At 43.8% G+C, this 23,841-nt stretch overlaps 3 protein-coding genes across 4 annotated transcripts in view; 2 read left to right on the top strand and 1 right to left on the bottom strand.

Annotated features, from left to right (window-relative positions):
• Nucleotides 1–350: 350 nt before the first annotated feature.
• On the bottom strand, nucleotides 351–18,521 carry ACTR5 (actin related protein 5). Its single transcript, XM_031603137.2, has 9 exons — nucleotides 18,136–18,521; nucleotides 17,293–17,522; nucleotides 16,290–16,459; nucleotides 15,234–15,451; nucleotides 14,716–14,898; nucleotides 12,121–12,243; nucleotides 11,463–11,602; nucleotides 9,958–10,090; nucleotides 351–8,958 (listed from the first exon to the last, which is right to left on the bottom strand). The coding sequence occupies exons 1-9, from the start codon at nucleotides 18,514–18,516 to the stop codon at nucleotides 8,701–8,703; spliced, it is 1,836 nt and encodes a 611-aa protein (XP_031458997.1). The 5' UTR covers nucleotides 18,517–18,521; the 3' UTR covers nucleotides 351–8,700.
• Nucleotides 18,522–18,664: 143 nt separating this feature from the next.
• On the top strand, nucleotides 18,665–23,639 carry ADIG (adipogenin). Its single transcript, XM_090152350.1, is given in 6 exon segments — nucleotides 18,665–19,624; nucleotides 21,338–21,479; nucleotides 21,547–21,572; nucleotides 21,575–21,627; nucleotides 22,657–22,883; nucleotides 22,885–23,639. Coding segments are annotated over 6 exon segments (657 nt in total). The 5' UTR covers nucleotides 18,665–19,500; the 3' UTR covers nucleotides 22,970–23,639.
• Nucleotides 23,487–23,841, top strand: part of ARHGAP40 (Rho GTPase activating protein 40) — a 42,041-nt gene continuing 41,686 nt past the window's right edge. For both annotated transcript variants that reach the window (XM_090152346.1, XM_090152345.1), the window contains exon 1: nucleotides 23,487–23,755. In XM_090152346.1, the coding sequence (XP_090008472.1) occupies nucleotides 23,487–23,755 (269 nt within the window). The remainder of the gene's footprint in view (nucleotides 23,756–23,841) is intronic.

Genomic DNA, 23,841 nt, shown 5'->3' with positions numbered 1-23,841 from the left:
GAGCTGTGGCAATCTAGTGGCTTTTCAGTTTGCGTACACCATAGGAAGGTGCTGTGAGGAGGAGAAGGGACAGATGTGACACAAACAGTTCTGTTACTCTATCCAGGAACATCACAACTGGGAAAGGGGAGCACTAGGGAGCAGAGAACGGGGCATCCAGGTTCCGTTCCATCTCTGCAGCAAAGCATTTTGCATTTCAGGCCCTGCTTCAATCCTATCTATCAGCTTGAACTCTTTTCAAAAGCTAAATTATTACCAAAAGCCTTTCAGTTCTGTCCTTTGAGGAAGTTCTCCTTACTATGGAGAGATAATTCTGTCTTTATATTGCTTGGTAGGGAAGGAACTTAAACACCATCATATCCATTATGGTTCTGCATTTAGTATAAAGCTATAATCAAATTACATATATGTTGTTGCAGTGGTATTAAGAAATTACGGCATTAAAGGCACGCGCTTACATTCAAAATGCTTAAATTACACAGCTCAGAAGAAGCTGATGCCACATTTAGAGAATTACAAGCTTTTTATTTTCAAGTAGAAACACAAATCCCAAGGGGCAGAACACTTCAAAACATACACATTTTCACTTATTTGTAGGAAAGTCTTTAGGATGCCTAAGAAACAAAACTACGTTTGTTTTCAGCCTTTAAGCCACAGCACCTTCCCTGAATATGAAAGCAGACCCTGGTTGCTCATCCTCTGGCACAGCATGGGAAGAAAAACAGAGCGGGAGCAACCAAACTCACTGCTCTTGGCAGGACTTCACTCACTGGGATTCCACTGGCCTGACAGGGATGTCTGTGCTGGCCCCAGGCTTGAGGAGCGACTTCCTGAGCCAGAAACCTGGAGCCTTTCTGTGCACATTTCAGAAAAAGACTTCCTTCAATTCAGGAGGTGGGGCGGCTCCAATACCCTTCTGGAAAGGAGAAAAATAGAAAGCGGTTGGTGTATCTGCTGATGGTTCTTCCAGTGCAAAATACTGAAGTCAGAGCAGTGGTATTCTGAGATTTTGTTCGTTTGTTCTGGGGGGGTTGGTCTGTTCGGGTTTGCTTTTATAATATCCACTTCTTAGAGGTCCAGAGATGTTCAGGTTGGACCCAGCTCTGTTTCCTGCACCAGTGCTGCCATGCTGGAAAGCACCTGCACAAGGCAGAGCTCAGCTTGAAGTGGGAACAACATACCAAACCCACTCCACAAAGCCCATGGCCTGAAACAAACCCCTGCCCTGAGCTCCCATCTCTGACTGTAGGGCTGCATTTGATACCTGATAAGAGCTCTTCTTCCTGACAGCTGGCTCCTGTGATTGAGTTGTCAACTGCTCATAGAAACAGCACTGAATTTGCAATTAAAAGCATCTCGAGCCTGTGTAAGGCATACAGTGTAACCAGGGCTTACACATATTTCAGATTCCAGCACATAAAAAAAAAAAACAGCAGAGGAGGTTGAAGGGTGACACAATATTATAAAGTGCATGTTGAGTTGTGTAAACAAGCTGAGGGTTTTACAGCTTCTGGGAATTGTCTTCTCTGATGCCTAGGGAGTCTGCTGTGCTGTGGAAAAACAAAACTCACTGCGATTTTTAAAATGTACCCCAGAGAAAAGCAATCATGAGTGTGAGCTATCCCTGACAGGTCTGCCTTCCTATCCGCAGGCCATCATGGATTGCAGGCTGTGGGCATCTCCCACCTCCAGCAGTGACCCTACGCCCTGAGCACAGCATAGCAGCACAGCAGCTCTGCAGCCTCCCGACTCTCCTTTCCTAGAAAATCACACCCAGAAGCAGCAGCTGCTGGGCACAAGTCAGCACCTCGGGGACAGCCCATGATGGCACACGGCTCAGCTGTCCTCCCCAGGGCACGGGGAGCTCAGGGGCACCTCCTGCCAGGCCGCAGCATGCACTGGGCAGCCAGGCTTAGCTTTTCCTGCTCCCCCCCAGCTGCATATCAAAGCTGCTGTGAACAATATCAGGCAGGGAGCACAAACAAAGCCAGAGGAGAGGTCACAGCCGTTCCCACAACAAGAAGTCCCAGTCACAAAGGATAAAAGCAAAGCAGGAGCCCCCGGCCCTGATTCCTTCCATCCCGAGCACCGCGGTGTCCATTGCTGGGAATCAAAGCTTTCCTCTCCCCGTTCCTCCTGCAGCAGGACACCCGTGGCCGCCTGCCACGTGGAGCAGGATGAAAGCAGCCATGGCCCTCACACCCCGCAGGGCTCCAGAACAGAGCTGCACAGCACAGGGCTCATCACAGCAGCATCCTCACGGACTGCAGCGCATTCACAGCACCTCCGTGGCAGAAGCTCATGGCACAGCGTGGTGCTGCCACTCCAACATCCACCTGCCTGCAGAGCTCTGTGATCTGTATTCTTTAATTCAGCCTGACACGTGGGACAGGGCAGAGCCCTGTGATGGAGCTGGATCCCATGCAGACAGCTCTGGGCACACCACATTTCCGTGCCTCACTGCTTACCCAGCATCAGCCAGCTGTCATTATTGGCAGCCTCCTCTTCCTGTTGTACACACACCACCCCTGCTCCATCCCTACAGGGATGCAGGTGCTCCAGGGCAGTCCTGAAACTGCTCCGGGCAGATGGGACCACTGTCACTGCTGGGACACGTGTCACTGCTGTCACTGCTATATGTGAACATGTGGAGCCTCCCTGCAGCAGGGACTGAGCATCTCCAGGTGGCTGCAGCACACCAGCCTCAGCAAGGCCACCATCAGCGAGCGCTGTGACAAACACAGTGTGCTCCTGCTGCCATGGGACACCACTGCCCCAACACCTCCAGGACTGAGCTGCAGGAAACTGGTCCAACACAGCTTCATGATCCATAGAGTAAATTCATGGCTGAGCCTGGAACAAAACTATTTTCATTCGACAGTGAACATTTTCCACAGACAAGGCAAAATAAAAGAATATAAAGTTTGGGCAGATTGCAGCACCCAGCAGGAAGGCTGAGTGCCAGCAGCAGGAGGTGCCCAGTGCCCTGCCTACACAAACAGATAAGAGTTCAGCCTCCACCCAGCAGCTCACTCCATCACAGCAATACCTGCACCACAGTGATTGAACAAGGAGCTAAAAACTGCTTGCCACTACCAGCAAAAGCAAGTTTTGCCATGTGAGGCTATCTTCTGCAGAGATTTATATCCTAAATGGGGCTTTTCATGAGAAATCCACTTAGTATTCCTCTAAAATTCCAGGAGGGTGAAATCCCCCACTCCCTCATCTCATTAAGATGAAGGAATGCCAGGTATGTGGCAGGAATCTGGGGTGAGAGGAGGAGTGGGGTATATTTTAACCAAGCTGCAGCATGGAAAATGCAATTATAGTGATCTAAGGGTCGGGGCTGGAAATGCATTTCGCAGTGCTGAGAAACAACACCAGCCACGAGCATCCTGCTAATGTACATGTTCAACCCAAGGGACATAAAACTGAGTTTAAAGATGACACAAAAAAAAAGCAGCCCTGCCACATTCAGCAATCAGAGCTGCTTTTCCTAATACTCAACAAGCTATGCAAGAAGCTTACTGACTGCTCAAAGCCAGAGCTGGCAGATGGAATCTACCTGGTAACACCCTCTGTGAACCTAAAAAGCCGTGGCGAAATCCACATTACTCTGGATACAACCTATAAAACAGCTGGGGACATTGTAAAGGTATTTTGCCTCTGGAATGCTGACAACAGATTATAAAGACAGAGAGCGAACAGAATTATGTCTGGAGCTGTGCAGGGAGCAGTGCGCGTCGCTGCCAGCCCTCAGGGCATCCCCAGGGCTGCTCCTCACCTGACGGGTCAGGCTGCTGCTCAGGCTGCAGAACAAGTGTCAGTGAGTCAGGCTCCATTTCCTGCTTTATTACCATAAATAAAGTTCAGGTATCATATCCTCCAAGCACGAGGAGCTTCAATGCTTTCCAAAGGTCTCTTCTCTGGAATTCACTGGGTTTGAATGAAGCCCTGAGCTTTCTCTTGGTTTAAGAGCCTGAGCACAGCTTCTGAAAACGCAGGAGTCTGGATGCCTACAAGGAGTCTCACTGACAACATGAAAGATGTTTTCCCTACTAGCACATCACTTCTATTCATTTTACTTCCTGGCAGATAAAGATAAAACACTTTGTTCTTCACCTCACTCCTGAAATAAATTAACAGGTAAAGAAACCCTGTCCTGCACAAGATCAGGAATTCTGAGAGCATAAAAGCTTTTGAGTCAGACCATAAACCCGGTTTGTTCCATATTCTGACAGTGATCAGCAGCAATTGCTGAAGAATAAAAGAACACAAGTACAGAGTGATTCCTGCACCACTGCATGCTCCATTCAGCTTCGGGCAGCAAGTTGTTACAAGACACCCACCTGCACCTGGCCCAGCTGAGCATGAAGCACACATGGACCTACTCCCCTGGGTTTTATCTGACCTCCCTCCTTCCCTGCAAACCCCTTTTCAGCCTTCCCACCACTCTTGCTGTTTTCTGCAGCTGTTACACAGTGTGACAGCCTCTACCAGCATGACTCTTGGGTTAATTTTGCTGTTACAGATGCCGAGGCACAGAAGCAAGGTCAAAGCTAACAAGCACAAACTAGCTTGTCAGGAGTAAATAGAGATGAAAATGAAAGCAGGCCTCCTGGCTCTCAATCTAGTACTCTCATTCTGGTCTCTACTGCCTTAGGAAATGGAAAGCAAGCCCACTGCTCAAAAAAAGGGAAGATCCCTAAGGATGTAGAAGAAACAATGCAATTAAAAAGAAAACAAAAAACATAGAAACTGATGGCACTTTGATGTCCTAAGAGCCAAGGCGGGGCTCAGAAGTGGAGTAATAGGTGTGCAGCAGCCAACCATGGGAAGCTGAGCATCTGAAAAGAGAGAGTAAAATGCAGTGTGGAGAATTCTTGGCAAACCACGCCAGCAAGCCGCAGTCTGAACCACTTAAGACCAAGCAGTTTTGCTGAAGCTCATGCACAAGGACTGGCAGTGGGAGTGAATAATAAGACTCAGAGCAGCTGCTCTGTGCCTGACGTGTTGAACCAGGGTGGAAATCCCACCATCTGACTCGGGGGATAACGTTAAATCCATTACAGCAGTCTGCCTTCCCCTGCTCATCCCACACAAGCTTCAAAAGTTCTGCTTTACGCCCGGCTGCTACATGATCATTGCAGGCTGTCACTGGAGGGATAATCCTAAATTTTAAGTGACAGTTCACAAGCATCTTCTCTTTCTTCTGAAATGCTGTCTTACCCAGCACATCATTAACTATTTTGGAGATTAATAATTGGAGCAGAGTTCTAACCTTGGTGTCCTAGTGGAGATTTAGCAAAGAATGGTTTGCGTTTGAAGCCGTCGTGGCACAGGAAACATAAGAAGCCTTGAAGACCAGAAGCAAGCCCTGCACACAGCCCAAGCGGAAATCTGGGACATGGGACATGTGACCCATGTTTAGTCTCCAGGGCTCCTCACTGACGTGGTGTTTCCACTCCGAGCAGATTTTAGGAAACCTGTGAAAGGTGGAACCCAGTTTGAGCTCTCGTTTAGATTAAATAGACCAAGCTCACCAAGCCTGATAAATTGCAACCTGTACTTTTGTATTCTTTGACCTGAATTAGGTGATAACTCAGTTGTATAATAAGGTTGTGGGCTGCTTTGAACCTCAAGTACTGAGGACCAGCTACGGACCACTCAACCAACTCAGGCTGGCAACTGCACTTGTCAGCTTGCATGACACCTGTGAGGATAAACACACTGCTGACCACAAGGCTGCCTACACAGCAGCTCTGCGCAGCCCACTGAGCACTTGGCAAAGGCCCTCACAGTGGCACCACCTGCACTTTCCTGTCCACAGAGCTGTATTTTTTCCCCATCCAGTAACAATTCCTCCTACAGCTCCCCACACAGCCAGACACCCCATGAGAAAAAGTCAGGAATGCACCTTACTGGCCCCCTCCTCCTTTAGGTGGCATAAGCCAAAGCATAGGAGGAAGGTTCCAAGCCCCCTCTGGGTTTGGTCCACCCTACATCAGTTATATGGAAAACTGACACCAAACTTTTCACGTGGGCATGAGAAAACCTTGCCACAGAAACATCACCATGGTAGACAACCAGGAGAACTTCAACTGACACTACTGCCCAAACCAACACTGCTTCCTCCTGCCCTCAGCACCACACACTCATTCAACCTTTGTGCCACCACCACCACTCATGTAGCACTTCAGCAAAACAAATCAGGGAAGCAAACTTCAGCCAGTAAAATCAATCCTGTTTTCCAACATCCACCCTCCTTTTAACATTGCTACTCCAAGCAATTAAGTGACACCAGCATATTTTGCACAGCTTGTGACTGCAATTGTATTGCCCAAGTTCATTAGATACTCCAGTTATTACAGGGATAAAGTAACAAATTAATAGCTAATATTTAGAAGATTATAAAATCGTGCTTCCTTGAAGCACTCAAAGCAGCTGACTTGGCAACTCCTTACTGCATTAGACAGCTCTACTTTCAATTAATAAGCAAAATGGTTGGAACAGTTTAGCCAAGCATTTAAAGCAGTGTTACTACTCCAGATATTCAACATCATGAGCATTCTGCCCATCACGATAGCTAGAGATGGGTCAGAAAGGGGTCAAACAACAATGGAACACCACCCTACCCCAGCTCACTGACAGAAACGAAACCAAAACAGGTGCTTTGGTGGGGTGTAACATTTCTGCATTTCAGCATAGCATGTTTTTCCACATTCTTTGAACACCTCAGATTGCCTTAATATTCTTGAAAAGCAGTAGGCCTGGAGGCAGCTAGGGATAGCCTCAAATCTGGATTGCTGGTCCTAGCTAGAGGCAGCAAGTTGCCTTTTCCTCCTCCTTTCCTCCAATCAGTTAAGATGAGACCAAAGGGAGAAACCAGTGCCAGGTGCCTCAGGAACCAGGCAGCAGAGCAGGTCCGTACCACTTCCCCATTACAGTCTCTGAGCAATATATGAATGCATATAACTTCTGCACACAGCTGTGACCTCAGTATGCAGGACCTCACAGTTCGACACTCACCTTTTCTTAAAATCACAGGTCTGGTTAAGATTTTTGCTATTAGATGCATGTATCACATCCTATGGCAATAAACTTAACGCTTCAGCATCAATACGCATCTCACACCCTTTGTTTTGACTCAGCAAGATAACTTATCTCAATGCTCTGTAGCTCTCACGGGACTGACTGTAAGCCACCACCTGCTTACCCTCCTGATACCAATTATGGCCCAGATATTTTCCTCATAGCCTTACTTTTTCCAGCCTAACAGTTCAGGGCTCTTGCTAAACTGCTGGTATCTGCTTAGATTTCAGTCCAGCATTTAGCACTGATTATTCTTTTGGGAAAGCAACAGCAAGTTGTTCAGTGTGAGAAATGAATCTTCAGTTAAATTTCAGCTGGAATATGTTGTGCAGGACAGGGGCCTGGCTGAAAAACCTGTGTTTTTCAGCAACATACAATCACTCAAATACATGCTTAATACCGTACTCGTTAAAGAGCTCAAATCACTGAAACACATCAGTGATAAAGTAAGAAGTTTGCTTTATTGCTAACAAGATTTTCACTGACCACCCTCTACTCTGATTTAGTCACACTGCCATCAATTCAGAAGCAATTTAAGTCAAAAGGTAAATCTGACCCTCAGAGGCAGCTAACAATCCTGACTACACTCATGTTGGCAACTCTTTCTAGTACTGTGAGATTGAATTAGGTGTGGCAAGGGACTTTGCTAGGGGATGATCTGTCCTCTTTCCCACCACTGTAATAATATGACTGACACTAATGGTTTCAGGAGAATGCACTACCAAGAGGCTTCTAACGGAGGAAACCAATGCATTGTGTATCATGAAATATAGCTATAGATCAGCTGCAACATGCTCTGCAATAATATGCAGGTGCTCCCAACCAGCTTTCAAAGAGCAGAGTCACAGCTGTTGAGAGCTGCCCTGCTCATCCCCCACTCCTACAAAATCAAATACAGACTTCACAAGACTCTGCATTCCTCCTGGTCTGTGCTTTAAGGAGAGCTCTTTCTTTACAGCTGAGCCATGCTCTATGTGATCAGACCTCTACTTTTAACCAAGATGCTGGCAGCTGACAAATTCAGAAAGTGTTTGAAATCCCACTGATCATGCAGTGATTTACCAGAAGCACATAGCAGGATGGACATCAATCAGGACGAGTCCAGAGGGCCTCAGGAGGAGGCTGAGCAGCCCCTACAGCACAGCTTCACAACAGCTCACTGCAACAAGCAATGGAGACACCTGCTGGACTGACTCGTGTAATACAAGCCCAGCTTCTGGACTGTGCAATGAGAGCAGTATACAACCAGTAAATTTTAATTAAAAAAATATCCACAAACATTTTCAAATAACCCGAGTCTTGTTATAGAATAAGTTCATAAGACAGTATTCTCCTCTGGAATGTATTTTTCCTGAGTTCCTCCTTGTTGATTCACATTCCCATGCTATGCAGAAGCAGCACTATCCATTACAATCACTCCAGCTGATGCTCTAGAGCAGTACATCTCCTTCAAGCAACAGATGAGACGCTTTGCACTCTCAGAGCAGCCAACAAGGCGAGCCCAAGGCCTCTGCTCCATACACAGCTCAGGCTGCAGAGCATTAGCTTTATTCTTTGCACTGTTACCTCCATAGGAGGAACTGTAACAAAGGCTCATCACTACTACTACTATGCCTGCTCACAAGGATTGCCTGTACCACCTGCCAGTGCCCTGCTGGGTGCTAATGCCTCTGTAGTCCTTGGGGCCTGCTTTGGAAGGCGAATGGGCACATAGACATTTGAGGCACAGTGCTCCTTGAGGTATTCTCCCCCTTTTTCTTCATAGTCTTTTCTGGTAATCCAGCCTTCCTCACGGGTCATGTGTTCCACTGCCCAATCCCGAGCCCCATACCAGGCATCTAAAATGGGACTGGAAGCAAGGTGAACCTGGAAGAAAAATACAAGAACATCAAATGCAGGCCAACCCCAGCTTGTTTAAGATCTGAACACAGCAGAGAAAAGCCCTTTTTACCCCCATTACAATGCAAATATAATTTCCAAAAGTTTGAGCTGGTAATTCAGTGCTTCTGAAAGTAGTATTAGGAAAGGATCTGAAGCATGTTTTCGCCTTCAGATCAATCCTCCATGAAACTGCTGAGTTTCTACAGCTTCCAGAGCACACGCACACATCACATTCACAACCAACAGCACTAGCAGCTCGTGGTAATGCAAAACAAGTATCAAGTGCTCCAGCAACATTTCCTACTTGCAGGCTAAGAAATGTGGGAAAAAGACTATACGTGTGCTTTCCACGTGCTCTTTTTTCTTCTGGAGTAGATTCATGCTCCCATTTAAATTATTCTTATTACTATAGCATAAAATGCTTCCTGCTGCAGCTATATGGTGGCTGAACGAGGCACTCTGTAAGCACTATAAATAATATCTGTGAAATGACATTTCTGATAGAACCACAGCACAGAACATTTTAATGGAAAGAAGAAAGCTCTTGTTTTTCATAGGTTTTTAAGGCACTCTTTCTGCTATTCCAGGTAATCTTTAGATGTAAGTATACCAAGTAACTTCATTATCAAGTGAGCACAGTTTTTCCCAGTAATGTCTCGTAACAGAGGCTGATTGTTTCAGAAAGTAACTGTCCCAATTTGCAGACATTTGGCCAAACGTGCTTTCTTATAAGTGCACACTCCTTCAGCTGAAGAAGCTTTTCCAAGGCAATTCTACTCTTCCTAATGTATTCAGAAAGACCAAGTGCATCATTCTTCCACCTTCACTCTCTTAGGTCAAAAGCTGTCATTGGCCTCGTCCTAAAACAAGCATTCTCCATTCCCATGCTCTGAGGACATCCACTCTGTACTTCTCCCAGCCTGAAATATTTCTTTAACACAGATGAACAGGATGTTCATGAAAACATTCTATCAGTATGTGTACCTGAAAAGATGACTGGAATGGCCTCATTTCAAGGAGTTCTTTCTGGACTCTGGCCTTTAGTCCGGGGTACATTGCATTTCCACCAGTAAGAAAAACATTCTGGACAAGAACAGCTTGTTGCTCTTTTGAATACCTACAAGGAGGAAAAAAAACACAAATTCTATCTTTTTCAGGAACATTACTTCTCTGAACTGAACAGCTACCAGGGAGAAACAGACAATTTGTCTTCAAGATCCACATTTTGAGAAATTTTCTCCACCTCATTGGCATGAAACCATGTTCACTAGGTTTCTATAAATTCAGGGGGTGGCAGAAGAAAATCCTCAAAGCACTCTGAACTGTATCTTCATAAATCAACAATTTAGTAGAGCTGGAGTTCTTTCTTTCCAGAAAATGTAATCTCATATACTCCTAGAATTTGATAACTTACAAACATCGCTGACTTTGGTCTTATAGAGAGACTGATACCTTATGTTCTAAGGGATAGGTATTTACAAGGGTTCTTTGTTTACCTCTACAACAATTTAGATCAGTGGTCTTCAAAGCAGGATGTGTACAAGACAAAGTACTGCTGCATGGGAAGAAAGTTCTTTTCACAGAATCATAAGGATCTCTTCCAAGCTCAGTGATTCTATGATTATCAAGTTCAATCATCAACTTAACACTGCCAAGTCCACAACTGAATCATGTCACAGAATGGCCAGGGTTGGAAGGGACCTCAAGGATCATGAATCTCCAACCCCCAAAGCACCACATCCACACATCTCTTAAGTATCTCTAGGGATGGAAACTTACCAGTTCAGTGTCCCAATGCCTAATTACCCTTCCACAAATGAATTCTTCCCAATATCTGATCTACGCCTCCCTGGCACAACTGCAGGCCATTTCTTTGTGTCCCACCACTTGTTGGGAAAGAGACCATCAGCCTCCATACTGCAGCCTTGTTTCAAGCAGTCACAGAGAGCAATGCCTGCCTTCAGACTACTCCAGTCAAATTCAGTTCCCTCAGCCATCTCTCATGTCATTCTCTAGTTCCTTCACCAGCTTTGTTACTCTTCACTGAATGCATTCCTTCAGCTCAGTATCTTTGTTGTAGAGAGGGGCCCAAAACTGTTTTTTGTAACACTAATAAAATATTCAATCTTTGTCTTATCCTTTTTCAGTTTCTACTTTTGTTTTACAGCGTATAAAGTTGTGTTAGTTAAGTAGCACATGTATTTAATTTATAAATAAGTACACATATATTGACAGTTTAAACTCTAAAATTTTTAATAAATATGAGTGAATGACAAAAAGAGTTTGAAGACCATTGACTCAGATGACCAGAAACTTAGATGTGGTTTTCGGAACAGAAAGGTATCTCTAACCTTCAATGCTCAAGCCTGCCAAGAAAGAACTACTCAAACATACTTTCTCAAGGCATTATTAAATAACAAGTATTGCAAAAGCTGGTATACAAATAAAGGCTTGTTTGAAGAAAGTGCCCAGTATCTCTGTAAACTCACCTTTCGAGGACATACTGCATCGTTTCTGCTATACCAGTCTGGTCTTCTCCTATCAGGGAGGGCTGGAAGATGATCTCTGGAGCCCTTATTCTTTCAGTGCCAAGAAAAAGTTGGTGGTATTCTGCCAGGTTAAACACGGGCTTTAAAAATAGGGTAGAAAATTATACTAGAGAACAAAGCAAGCAAAAAGTTTCCAGAGAATTCTCTACTAAAAAGATAATGATATTCTGTAAGAGAAAGTACCATGCTGCAAAAGGTTCCAAAAGGGGATACGGAAAAGTGATTTTTTTTTTCCTTATTTGTTACCACTCCTAAAGCTAATTTGTTCTGATAGAACAAATTAAAAAAAAAAAAAAGATCAGTTTCACAAACAGAAAGTTTTGTTGACGCTGGAATGTGCGATAGGCTATGAGTCACACACAAAAGCTTAAGCAGGACTGTTTCCCTAAGAACATGGCACTGCTACAACATGCAGAGAGCTGATGGCATACTCATGCTCAAACCATCAGTCATGACTGTGAGGACTCCTGTCCTGTGTACAGTTCAGAGGATTAAGAATCTCTTTTACAGACAGACAGCACTGTTTGTATTTGGAGAAACAGTCAAATAAACAGCGGGCAGTAACCTCTGACATAAGCTGTAGGTATTGAAGTCAAACCTGCACTGCAGCAACAGGCTTCTCAGCTTCAGGTTGTTCCTCAGCAAATAAAGGTTCAAACTCATTAATACTTTCAACATCTTCCAATGACTGCTCGCTGCCTAGTGGATCCAAGTCAGGGGTCTGGAAACAGAATGTTCAGATCTGTCAGCCCAGATGTGCTAAGCACATACACAACACCAATTCTGGTGACACATTCAGAAAACTTAACCCTGATTCCTGCACATCCAAACTCTCTACCATGCTTGAAAATAAATATGTTGTTCTTCAGCACTGAAGACAAAAATCAGAATGACAACAACCTAGAAAACTTGAGTGGAAAAATACATTCAAAAAAATCAAGCACTTTCAGACTTCTTTATTATTTTATCTTGAAGCCAGCTCAAATTAAAAGCCTTAGTCAACAGGTTGAATGCCAGGACCCTGTTAGCATAATAATATATTAAAGCTTATTAAAATAGCTTTTAAAGTTGGTTGAAACTTGGTGCTCTCCCAGCACCTCTAACTGTTCTATAATTACCACTTAATTCCCTGCTTTGCTTGTGTGGGACTGGAAAACAAATATTTGCTAGCTAAAAAGCTAGCACAGATTTGACAGTTGCCTACTTGTAACTGGTTAGCATTTGCACATGGGATATAAAAAACCTCCTTGCATTTTAGACAGACGTGAAAGCTGCTCCCAAAGCTCCTTCCTAATGAAAAGCATCATTCCAGATTACAGAACACTGTTGTGAAGAAGGAGCAATTATTTTATTATCTCATTTATTCCTTCATTATAATGAAGTAGGTTTCTAATTTCATCACTAAAAATCTGGTTTCGCCTTTTAAGGTAAACATCTGTTACAACATTTAGAAAGCAATAGCAGGATGAGATAAAGCTAGAACATTTAAACCTTCTGAAGCATCTCATTTATCTCATTTAAAAGACAGGCAACTACTCCAAATTGAAGATGTGCTCATTGTTAATGCAAACTAAAGGAAGTTACCTGACATTATTTCTAACAGTTTTGTCCTCCAAAAAACAATAACAGAGAAAAGCAGAATAGAGCAGAAGAGCTGGCACAGACCCCAAGACAACATAATTAGCTTTTAGCTCCTTCACACAGCCACAGAGATGGTTTATCTTCACAAATGGATTCACTGGTAACTGTAAGCTTTCTCACAAAGCCCAGACCAAACAAAAAGGCTTGCCAATTCGTTCCAACATTTGAGACTACACCTTGTAAACAAGAAGAGTGTGTAATCCAAAACAGACATGTTGGAACATAGGCACAGCCACCTGGCAGAACTACAAGGAGCCCATGGGCATTCACTTATCTCTTTCTAAAATGTTGGTAAAATCCACGATGTCACCCCATTTTGCTCACATGCATTCATTTTGATTCTTACACAAACTTTCCTGATAAGGATAGAACCCAGAAGAACCATCTCACTGGCTAGTTTTGGCTATGTCCCAGGTTCTATAATAAAACATGGGAATTGCTATTTCTGGCATCACTCTCCTCTGTGCTTCATCCTTCCGTTTTCTTCTCTACCTTTTCCTGAGCAAAGACAGATAAAACTAAAAATGATCTTCTGTGACTTGCAAGGCAATTAAAAGCAGTGTAGGAATAGATTTGGACCACCTCTTAGCAGCAGCTGGTATGTGCTAGGCCTGTGTTAGTCTGGCAAAGCAGAAAAGTAACTTTATCTTCTCAGAGAAAACTCCAACAACCAAGCCTAGCACTCAATCTTTTAAATCTGAGTAAAAAGAATAAAGCATGCTGCTTGATTGCACCAGAACCATACCCAAAACAAACCAAAGGGTTGGCTGTTTACCATAAAGTTCTCTGCATCTGAAAGCAAAGAACAGAAAGGCAGACAAATATTTTTAAAAGCTTAACAGTTCCATACCTTTAATGCTAGGTTACAAATATTTAAGTATAGTTGTCGGACCCACTACTGTAACAACTTGAGTTTTAAGTACTTACAGTCCAATGTCATCAATTCTCTTAAAAAAGAAGAAAATGGACCTGATGCATTATAGTTTATTTCAGCAAAAGTAATGCAAAAGTAAAGACAGGAGTTAGTTTGCAGTACAAACAAGATCAGTATGCTACCTGCTGCGTTTACAACCCTATAAGCAAGCCATCTTTCAGCAAGGATGCTGGTTTGCATATGCTGCCAGGAATAAGTACAAATGGAAGCAGTTGTACCTTCAGATGATCTTATCTTTTAGGACTGTTTCCTTTTTTCCCCAGTTGAAATCTTTAAGGAAGCTTACTGGCTTTATATATAACTGTGTACTTTAACCAGTGTCAGCAAGCCTAGAGATTATGCTTAGAATTGTAAGAAATCGAACTGTAAGATATATCCCAGAACACAGTGCAAGAAGGGTTACTGATCTCAGGCATACTCTTAATCTCTTAAACTCTAAATTTCTGTAACTGCATTGGAAAGCCCCAAATGGGAGGAGCAGCTGCCAAATCAGCAAGAAGCATGTCAATGGAAACCATGACCCATCAATAATACAGATATTTACAGATAGAGAACATTTTAAGACAGATACTTAACTCTCCCAGAGATTAGAATCAGATTAACTTGGAGAAAACATACCTCTGGTTTGCTGTCCACAACATCCACTTCAATATTGACTTCTGCCTGTAGGATTTTTTGTTTTGTTTGTTCAATGGCCAGGCTCAACTTGTTGATGTAAGACTGAAGTTCTTCTGCAGAGTCCATGTTCAGCTCCACTAAAGCTTTGTGGAATTGATCCATTTGACCATCTTCCATAAGTTCCTACAGACAGATCAGAGCTGGTTGTGGTGGGTGATACATGGTAATCAAACATGCACTAGCTACATATGTATACTTTGCCTTTGTTATGTGAGGCTCTGGATGTGCAGGCTCTGCAGCATTCAAAATACCTCACAAAAAAAGTACTATTCAGAACTTGCAGGTATCTTTTGCATCAATTAATTCTTTTTTATTCTGCGAGTAACCTTAGAGATATCATATCAGAAAAGGCAGAGGATGGTTATGACTTCTTTACAGCAATACAGGACTTTTTCAAAAAGCTCTGAGGGCAACCTGCACATCTCCCATAAGACTTGAGAAAAAACTGCCATGATTACCTGTACATAGAGCAGCCTGTCCAGCCTCTCCTGGTCAAGCTGCAGCTTTTCTTCTCTACGACGCGCATTGAGTTCTTGAAGTCTACGTAACTGCTGCTGCCGCCTCTCCTGCTTTTCTTCTGATGTCAGAGTGCTCCCCAGGAGTTTGTTAGAGAAGGGCAGCTGCATCTTGTGCACGTTGTTCTCATAGTACTCTGGTGACCGCCACTTCTGTAGTTCTGAACATTTGAGAAGTAAAAGAACCATTCTGTCAGATCGAACAGGATGATTCACACACTGCACTGCTCCAAGCCACGTTCAGACTTAAGAGAAAGCACGCAAAATCCAGACCAGGATTCTGCCCACTTCTTGGCAGTCTCTCCAAGAATTATTTAGCTGCCTCCTCAGAGAACTGCCTTTAAGTCACACTCAGCACAAATGGTTCTTACCACTCTCTTCTCCAGGATGCAGCAAAGCACTGAGAAGTGGGAAGCATGCAACCTCTTCTCTCTTCCCAATTTGAGAGTTCTCACACGTTTAAAACCACTGCAGGCTCTTTTGCATATGATAAATTGAAGAAAACACTACTCTGTGGCCACTACTTGAAAACTGTCATGGAGATTTTAGAACTTCATTAATTCATAAAGAAGTCATGAGAACTCTCAGCAATTTTGGAAACCTTAAAACAGATCTGCAAAAACACCCACAGAGGAGAAACGTGGTCAGAAACAATCCTAACCAGCTGAGCTTTCTGTTGGAAGTACAGAGTAAAACTACTAATAAAATAAATTCATTCTGACATATTTTCATCTGTAGAAATCTATCACTCAGAAACAAGTCTGAACTAACAAGGAAAAGATTTCTAAAATTCAATCTTGTTTCATGAACTCCTGCAGAACTCAAACTGCTAATAAGCTCCTCACGTGTAACGGATTACAGAACCCTCGTAAGAAAAATAAAACAGCAGTGGAGTCTTTGTACCTGCATCCACGTATATCCAGAACAAGGGATACAGGGCACAGAATTAAGTTTCAGTGAGCACTATTGATCAATACAAAAAATTACTGCTGGTTCTACCTTCTGTATAGTCCTCCGCAATGTAGCTGTGCTCATGAAGTATTTCCTCCATGCGACTGAGAGTGATGGCAGCAAAGTGCCCAGGGTACTTCAGCTGGAGGAGGCGCTGCAGGTACACAGCTGCCTGACAGCCTCCAAGATTGATACGTTTGCAATTTTTAGCATCCAACCTGAAAGTCCAAGAGAAACAACTGAAACTGAAGAGAACTTCACTGTAAGAGACCTCCTGTTCTATTCAGCATTATCATTTTAACATGGTCAAGTGGGGAGATATTTGTAAGTAAATATTTTAAGAACGTGAAAGACTTAACATGTCTATTTTTTCAGGCAGCAACCCTAAGCACTGCATTATTGCTTGGAGATGCATTCTGAAAGGCTCTGTTTTAAAAAGCAAACAGTCTGACAGACAAGAAAGCAAATAATTTTAGCTATGGCAACAAAAAGATGTTGTTCTACTTTAAGAAGGGAAGCTATGATTCTGGGCAGCTAAAAGTAGCCCCTCTGGCCTAGGTACGACTCCCAGTTGGCCAGGTCTGAGCCTTACAACTGGAAGCCTTTGCCAGATGTCATAAAGCCTCTTCCTGCAGTAACGATTACAAAAAACAAAGCAAAACTAAACAAAACCTGAGCAATGGGGCCAAATAATCAAAACGATGAAAGTCTTGAGGACTGCAGAAATCCCAGAGTGCTTTTTTTTTTTTGTCTCAAAACAACTTTAAAATCTAATACACATTTTTTTTGGTTGCCAGGTCATACTTAGGACGGATATCCTCACCTACTTTTTAAGTACGAAACTAAAAATAAAATATACACCAGGACAGGTTCTTCAATTCAAAATTCAAGTAAATTTCACTTAACCTGGAGTAGTATTTCCTCTTCAGTATAAATTAGGACCTAGCAAGAATTTGTATTGCAGGAGCTGTAAGGCTGAATGCCAGAGGAATAGGTATTGTTACCACTGACAAAAAGAACCTACTAGGTACTTGGGACATTAAGAACTCACCTTCCTTCTAGGACTGGCAAAATATGTGTACACTGATAGCCTGAAGATATCACCAACCCACTGCAAGGCCAGTTCTGCCTCCTGTTGTGGTAAAAGCTGTACAAGCTATCCACGCCATAAGACACTTTAGGAACTTGATAGCATTCAAAGAGGAGCTCTGACATCATTTGCCTTGAATATAAAGGATTGCACACTGCTTCCGTCAAAACTATTGGATGATCAACACAACCCTGTAAGAGACAAGAGAAAAAGAGGAAAATCAAGATAAGATGAACAGAAAAATCCAGAGATACCTTTCCATCTTTTAAAGATCAGCTTCAACTCCTCCCAAACAGCAGTGAGCACACACTTTATGTGCAGGCTACTGAACACTTATGTTACACCCAGTGTTTAAGGGGTGCCTATAGATGGGTTTCCATATTAATTCAACCCAGGAATAAACTCTGAAATGTGGAGAAGAATGGATTTTAAAGGTATACCCAATAAGAACGTGGGAAGTTCCATGCAAACACATGAAAGAGCTTCACCATGAAGGCAGCAGCGCCACGGGACAGAGCTGCTTTCCACACAGGTTGGACTCCAGAGGTCCCTTCCAACCCCCACAATTAAAGACCCAATTAACCCAAATCTATACAACGTGGGGGCAAAGCGTGACTGGAAACTGCAGCTTTAGTCCAGCCCTAGGTAAAGCTTTCGCATTACGTGGCACAGCAAGCCACCCAGCCACACCAAACGTTAGTCAAGGGAAAACGATCGTATTTCTAGTTGAGGAAAGCGCGCGAAGCCATCAACGTTTCATCTCCGTCTCAGGAGGCGACCCCGGATGGCTGGCCAGGCCGGTACCTGCGAGGAGACTCCGAGGCGCTGGAAGACGTGGTCGAAGAGCAGCTCCTGCAGCTCCAGCTGCACGGGCACGTTGCGGTCGAAGGGCGAACGGAGCAGCCAGCGCAGCGGCTCGGGGCTGCCCAGGTCGTTGCCCACCTGCGTCTCGGCGCCGGCCGCACCGCGCGCCCCGCGGCTGCGCGCCGCCAGCGAGCGGAACCGCAGCAGGGGCTCGGCGGGGACCGAGGGGTCGGCGGCCGCCCAGCCAGCCCGCGTCTGGAACGAGCCGTTGTCGATCACCAGCGGCACCGGCTGAGGGCTGCGCACGGCCGCGCTCGGCGCCAGCACCGGGTCCGGGGCCCAGCGCGCGTCGCGGAAGGCGAACACCCGCCCCGCCGCCATCTTGGGCGTCCGCACCGCGTCCGGGCGGCAACGCGGGCCGCGCTCGGGTTCCGGGCTGCGCTCTCTGAGGAGAGCTGAGGAGAGCTGGGCGACCGAGCTGCGGGCGGGCACGCAAAGCCCACAGGTGGATGGAACAGCACTGATTTCTGCTTGGTGATCTGGAGGGCCCTCTGCTCAGCTTTTGTTCATCGCTTTTTATGAAGGAATTTTAGCACCGTCCATCGCGTGCAGCTCAGTTTGACCCGTAAACCCGCTGCTGCTGCACAGCAGTTAACACAGCAGCACGTTACCAAGTTACCACGGCCGCCTGTCTGCTCCTAATTCAGCTCCTACGGGGCTCCTTTATTAGGCAATATGTACAGATGCACGTCCTATGAAGCATGCTAGCTTGCCTTTCTTGGAGTGAAGGGAAATAGGAAGGCAATTCATATTAAAGTATATTTTCCCGATGGATTCGCTGATAGATTGAAATGTGCAGAGAAGGTTACAAATGGGACCTGTACTAATATGGGATGTTTATGTACTCCACGTCAAACAAGAGCACCTGGGATAAGCATTTTTTAACTAGCTAGTAGTTATGTTCTAAATCTCTGCAAGCCTGATTCTGTGTTACTGATTTCTCAGAAGTCACCTTCCCTACCAAAGAGCAATTGAAGTGCTTGGTTATACCCCTGTATTAGAAGATATAAGAACCCCTTTAACTACCATTTTAACAGCAGCCTTGAAGGCTTTCTAATTTATTCTTATCCTGTAATTACCAGCTGAAGCAGTGACAATCCAATCAGATGTTTTCCCAGGCCTCCTTATCCCGTGCTTAATCCGTTTCACCCCCTCCCTGCCCTTACAGGGCTGTTCCTTTTGCTGTCCGTGCTGAGGATACCAGTGGTCCTCTTGTGATTAACAGTGATGCAATCAGAGTTATAAAAAGGCAGTTAGTAAAGAACAAGCAAGCTGTTCTAAACTTAGGTTAACCTGAAGCTAGCAATGAAGTATCCTCCAGTTCCTTTGGTGACTGAGCTGACTTTGCCTATTTTCTTTTGCCTTTCATTGCCATATGTACTAATACTGATCATAGTAGTGATCTGGCTACGGCTCCTACTTAATGAAGGTAAGTTCTGCAGCTGATTGGATGCGTGCATCTGTAGAAAGGCTTTGTCTATTAACTTCATCTGTAAAACGTTCTGTGTGCTACTTCTAGCCTAACGCCTCTCATCACAGAGGGAAAATAAAAGCGTCGCTTTTGTTTGTTGGTTTTATACTTTTGGTGGCATACCGAAAATCAAATGATCGCACTCTTCTGTTAAAATGCTTATAAGAAGACTAACTCCTGTTAGCTGCTCTTTTTTTTTTTTTTTTTTCTTTTTCAGAATTAATTCAATTTAAGAAAGATAAAAGTCAAATAACTTTTTGTAGAATTCTATTTAAAAGAACTGCTTCCTAATAATTCCGTGTGGTTTCAAACACCAGCATTATAGTTAATCTTCTTTGTCTGTTTTGGGGAGGGAGTGGATTTTACCAGGGGAGCTGTTAAGGGATTCTCTTATTAATGGGGAGGCTGATAAAAACAGTTTCTTAAAGGAGCAGGACGTGCATTTTCATTTATTTACTTTGTATCTCTTTCTGCTCTACCACTGTTCTTAATTCTAACATGTCAGTAACTAATAAGAAGCTTTGGTTTAGGCTAATAATAGGCTTGTTGATGTGCTCCTGGACATAAAGCTTGGCTGGTTTTGCTAATCCTGGAACATATGCAATTGCAGCCGAGGAATCAATCATAAGTTGATTGTTTTCAATCAGAAGCAGTAATTCTGCCTTTGAGGGACAACTGTAGGATGTAGGAAGGAAAATAAGAATAAAAGCCGACTTCAACAAGTCAGGTTCTTAATGTTGTGGTAACCACTTCTATAACAGATCCTACAGGAGACAACCAAATGATTCCTTTGGACCCACAGGCAGCAGTGGAGCAGAAAGTATTCACTACAGCTGAGGCTTATATTTTAATCACCTTTCCTGTCCTGCCTTTGTGTACTCATGCATTTTTTGACTCTCGGCACCTATTTTTCAGTTTTAATGTACAAGTGATGCTCAGAGAAATCTCTGCTTGTTGCTAGCTGTTTCTCCATACATCCAGGTGCACTCTTTTGGATAACTAAAGACAGTGACAAAAGAGTGTAGGCTCTATGGAGCTATGAACTACCCTGAGTAGCATAGGCACAGCTTACTTCTAATATCTGAAAAGCAGAATAAAATGACCACGTGTATTGTGTAGGCAAAGGGTAGCTGTGCCTTGTTCTAACATTGAGTTTGGGTGTCAATTGTTTCTTGGACAGAGTAACTCTGAAATATTTTGATGCTTCTATTGATGTAAATTTTTTTTCAGGTTACATGCACTGCATTTACCTTTATAATACCAGGCCCTAGGATAACTGCTATTTGCATCAGGCTTCCATGATCTTAATTCCCTTTCAATCAATAAGACTACTTACATCACTAAATGTTGATGTACTCTATCACTCTTAAGAAACCAAATAGAGCAATGCTCTTTTTTATGTCTTGTTGACTAATTAAGTCATATCCACTTATTTTATGCCACTTTACACTAGGAACAAGTGGGGAATAAAACAAGTGCATAACTCAGCTTTACCTTTAATGTAGATGCTGATTAAAAACTAATTGGTTAAAATCAAACATTTGTACAGGCCTCTTGCTGTCTAGCTGGAATTGAAAATCCTTGATTCCAGGTGAAAGGGATTCAGAAGAATTTTATCCAGCTCTTAGAACTACTAACTGTAATGTAACAGATTTCATCATCTATTTCCAGAAGAGATCCCTCCTGCAGAAGAAACTAAGAAAGAGTCTCTGATTGCTGATGTGTCTCATTCTGAATCTAAATTTGAAGATGAACCAACAGGTGATGAAAGCCAGGATGATACAGCAAGTACAGAATTTAAAGAGGACAAACAATCTAGTGGCCCAGTGGGACAACCAAGGCCCAAACCTGCTTATCTGAGTTCAAAACCAAAAGCAAACTGCCATCTCAGACGGCTGGTCCCAGAACCAAAGATAAAACCCTCCCACGTGGGAAGGAATGTTCTCTGTAACATCATGATGGTGAGTGCATGACCAGACTATCTCTTTGCATATCTGTTGCTTTTGTGCCTCAGCTCGTATTATTATTTTTTTCCATTTCTGCCTGAGATATCTTCAAGACTGGTTTCTGCTTGGTTAATGAACAACAAGAGGTTTTCTCTCCCTGTCATCCCTATTTGGAATGATTCCTGTTGTATACCAACTAAAGGTAGTACAAAATTGAACAGAATAACTGCCATACATATGTATAAGTGTGTGTGTATGTATTATTAAGGTATGTATACATATTTGCAAAGTCTTTGAGAACTGCATGCAAAGTCATACAAATCCCAAAAGATATGTCTGAAAAAGTGGAAGAGATTAGGGTTGTGTATGGCTTCTTTCCTTGCTCTTTGCATGCCGTGCTGCAGCAGGGGTTCAGAAGGAAAAACTAGTTCCTGCCTCCTCTGTCTCTGTTCTGTCCTCTCTACTTACATTGCATGGAATTTTGAATTGCAGCAACAGTTACCTATGTTTACTTCTACCAGCTTTGCTGGCTGCTTTGTTAAACTAGAATTGTTAAGGACTGGTATTGTCTTAAATTGCTGTATCTGTTTGACTAGCACACCCTGAAGCTGACCTTTAGCATGGATCCAGGAATATCTCATGTTAAATGATCTTTGACATTACTAATACTAACAAGATAGAACAAGGACAGTGTCATAAGATTTTATTATTATTATTATTATTATTTTTCCATTATTGGTCCTCAAAAACTAGAAGAAAGCATGCTAAGAATGAGCCTGGAATTGCCTAGGTTACCTTTCTTGGCTTTCCTAGAACTCTTTGCATATGCAAGCATTCACTTATTCAGAGCAATCTGAAGAACTGGAGTTTAAACTTGTCCCTTGTAACATAAGACCCATAACACCAACAGGCTTGTTGGTTGTGTTGGGTGGACAAGAGAAGGGATAACCACGTATGGTCTCACATTATTTACATCATACTGAAAACTGAACCTATTCCTAAAATGTGATTTCCATGGCAATTCTCTTCCCTTTTCTTCACCAGCTGCTGTGCTCCATGCTTTGTTCTCTCACCTGGACTTTTCTCAGCCATTTGCTCCAGATCTGTAACGTCCTGAGGATTCAGCTGCTGCCATCCTCTCTGGTTGTTGATGTGGCTCAGCTTTATGATTTGCTGCGTGGAAATGTTGTGAAAATCCTGGGCTCCCCAAGGCTACAAAGCAGAGGGCTGTTAACTTCAATCCTCGGGATGAGATACAAGAAAACAGAACAGAGTGCAGCTCAGAGGACTGCCTCAAGGTAGCAGTGAAGCTGGTAGTTCTATGACCTTTAGCAGCAATCCTGTTCAGCATCAGTGAAAGCTACTCTAGCGTGGTAAGGGGAGGTTAATTCTCTAATAAAGAAATGCAGTCAGGACTAAACTGATGCACTCAGGTCACAACAGCTGTTTTCCAAGTGACCAGTATTGACTGGTTGTATGTTATTAAATGAACTACAGCAAGTAGCATCTCATGCAGAGCTTAGACGTGTGCTCTGCTACTCTCCTACTGCAAAGTATAAATCACTTTCAGAGTGACTAAACACCCTTTAGCATGTATGGAGCTGTGCAGAATACACCCCTTTCAGCACATGAGGTTGGATTCTACTGCCAGAGACAGTCCCTGCCAGCTCCGTGGGGCCACGAGGGGGCTATGCTATAGTTCTGTTCCCTAAAGGTTCATGGGGGGCCGTTTGCCCATTGCTTTGTTCCACGTGTTGCACAATTGGTTTTAAAAGACAAGTTGAAAATAGGGAATTGCAGCCTAGGAAGCACGCTGTCATTGAGAAAACATTTGTCCCTGTTCCTGAGGTGAAGAAAACTCTCCACAGCCCTGCATGGGGAGACTGTGTAACGGTTCTGCTGCCTGTAATTACGAAGCATGCCTTGTTTGCGTTTGTCTTTCCCACAGCTGTCCACGCGTCCAAATATTTATGCAGGGCAGCATGCTTTTAAATAAAACTTGTTTGCTCGCTGTCTTTAAATCCGTAGTCATTTATTTCGAGGACACATATACGGATGCGCTATTCATCAGCCGTTTGCTGAGCAAATCGCCTTTACACATCCGCGGAGCTGCGTACCGCACCGAGCAGCGCGGCCGGGCCAGGTGCGGGGGGAGCCGGGCGGGGCGAGGCGGCGGGGCGGAGCGCGCAGCTCGGAGGCGGCGGGTGCTGCGGGTAACGCTATGGGGAG

Source organism: Phasianus colchicus, chromosome 17, assembly GCF_987193195.1.
Source record: "Phasianus colchicus chromosome 17, bPhaCol1.hap1.1, whole genome shotgun sequence".
Lineage (NCBI taxonomy): Eukaryota > Metazoa > Chordata > Aves > Galliformes > Phasianidae > Phasianus > Phasianus colchicus.
This window is presented reverse-complemented; position numbering and strand designations above follow the sequence as displayed.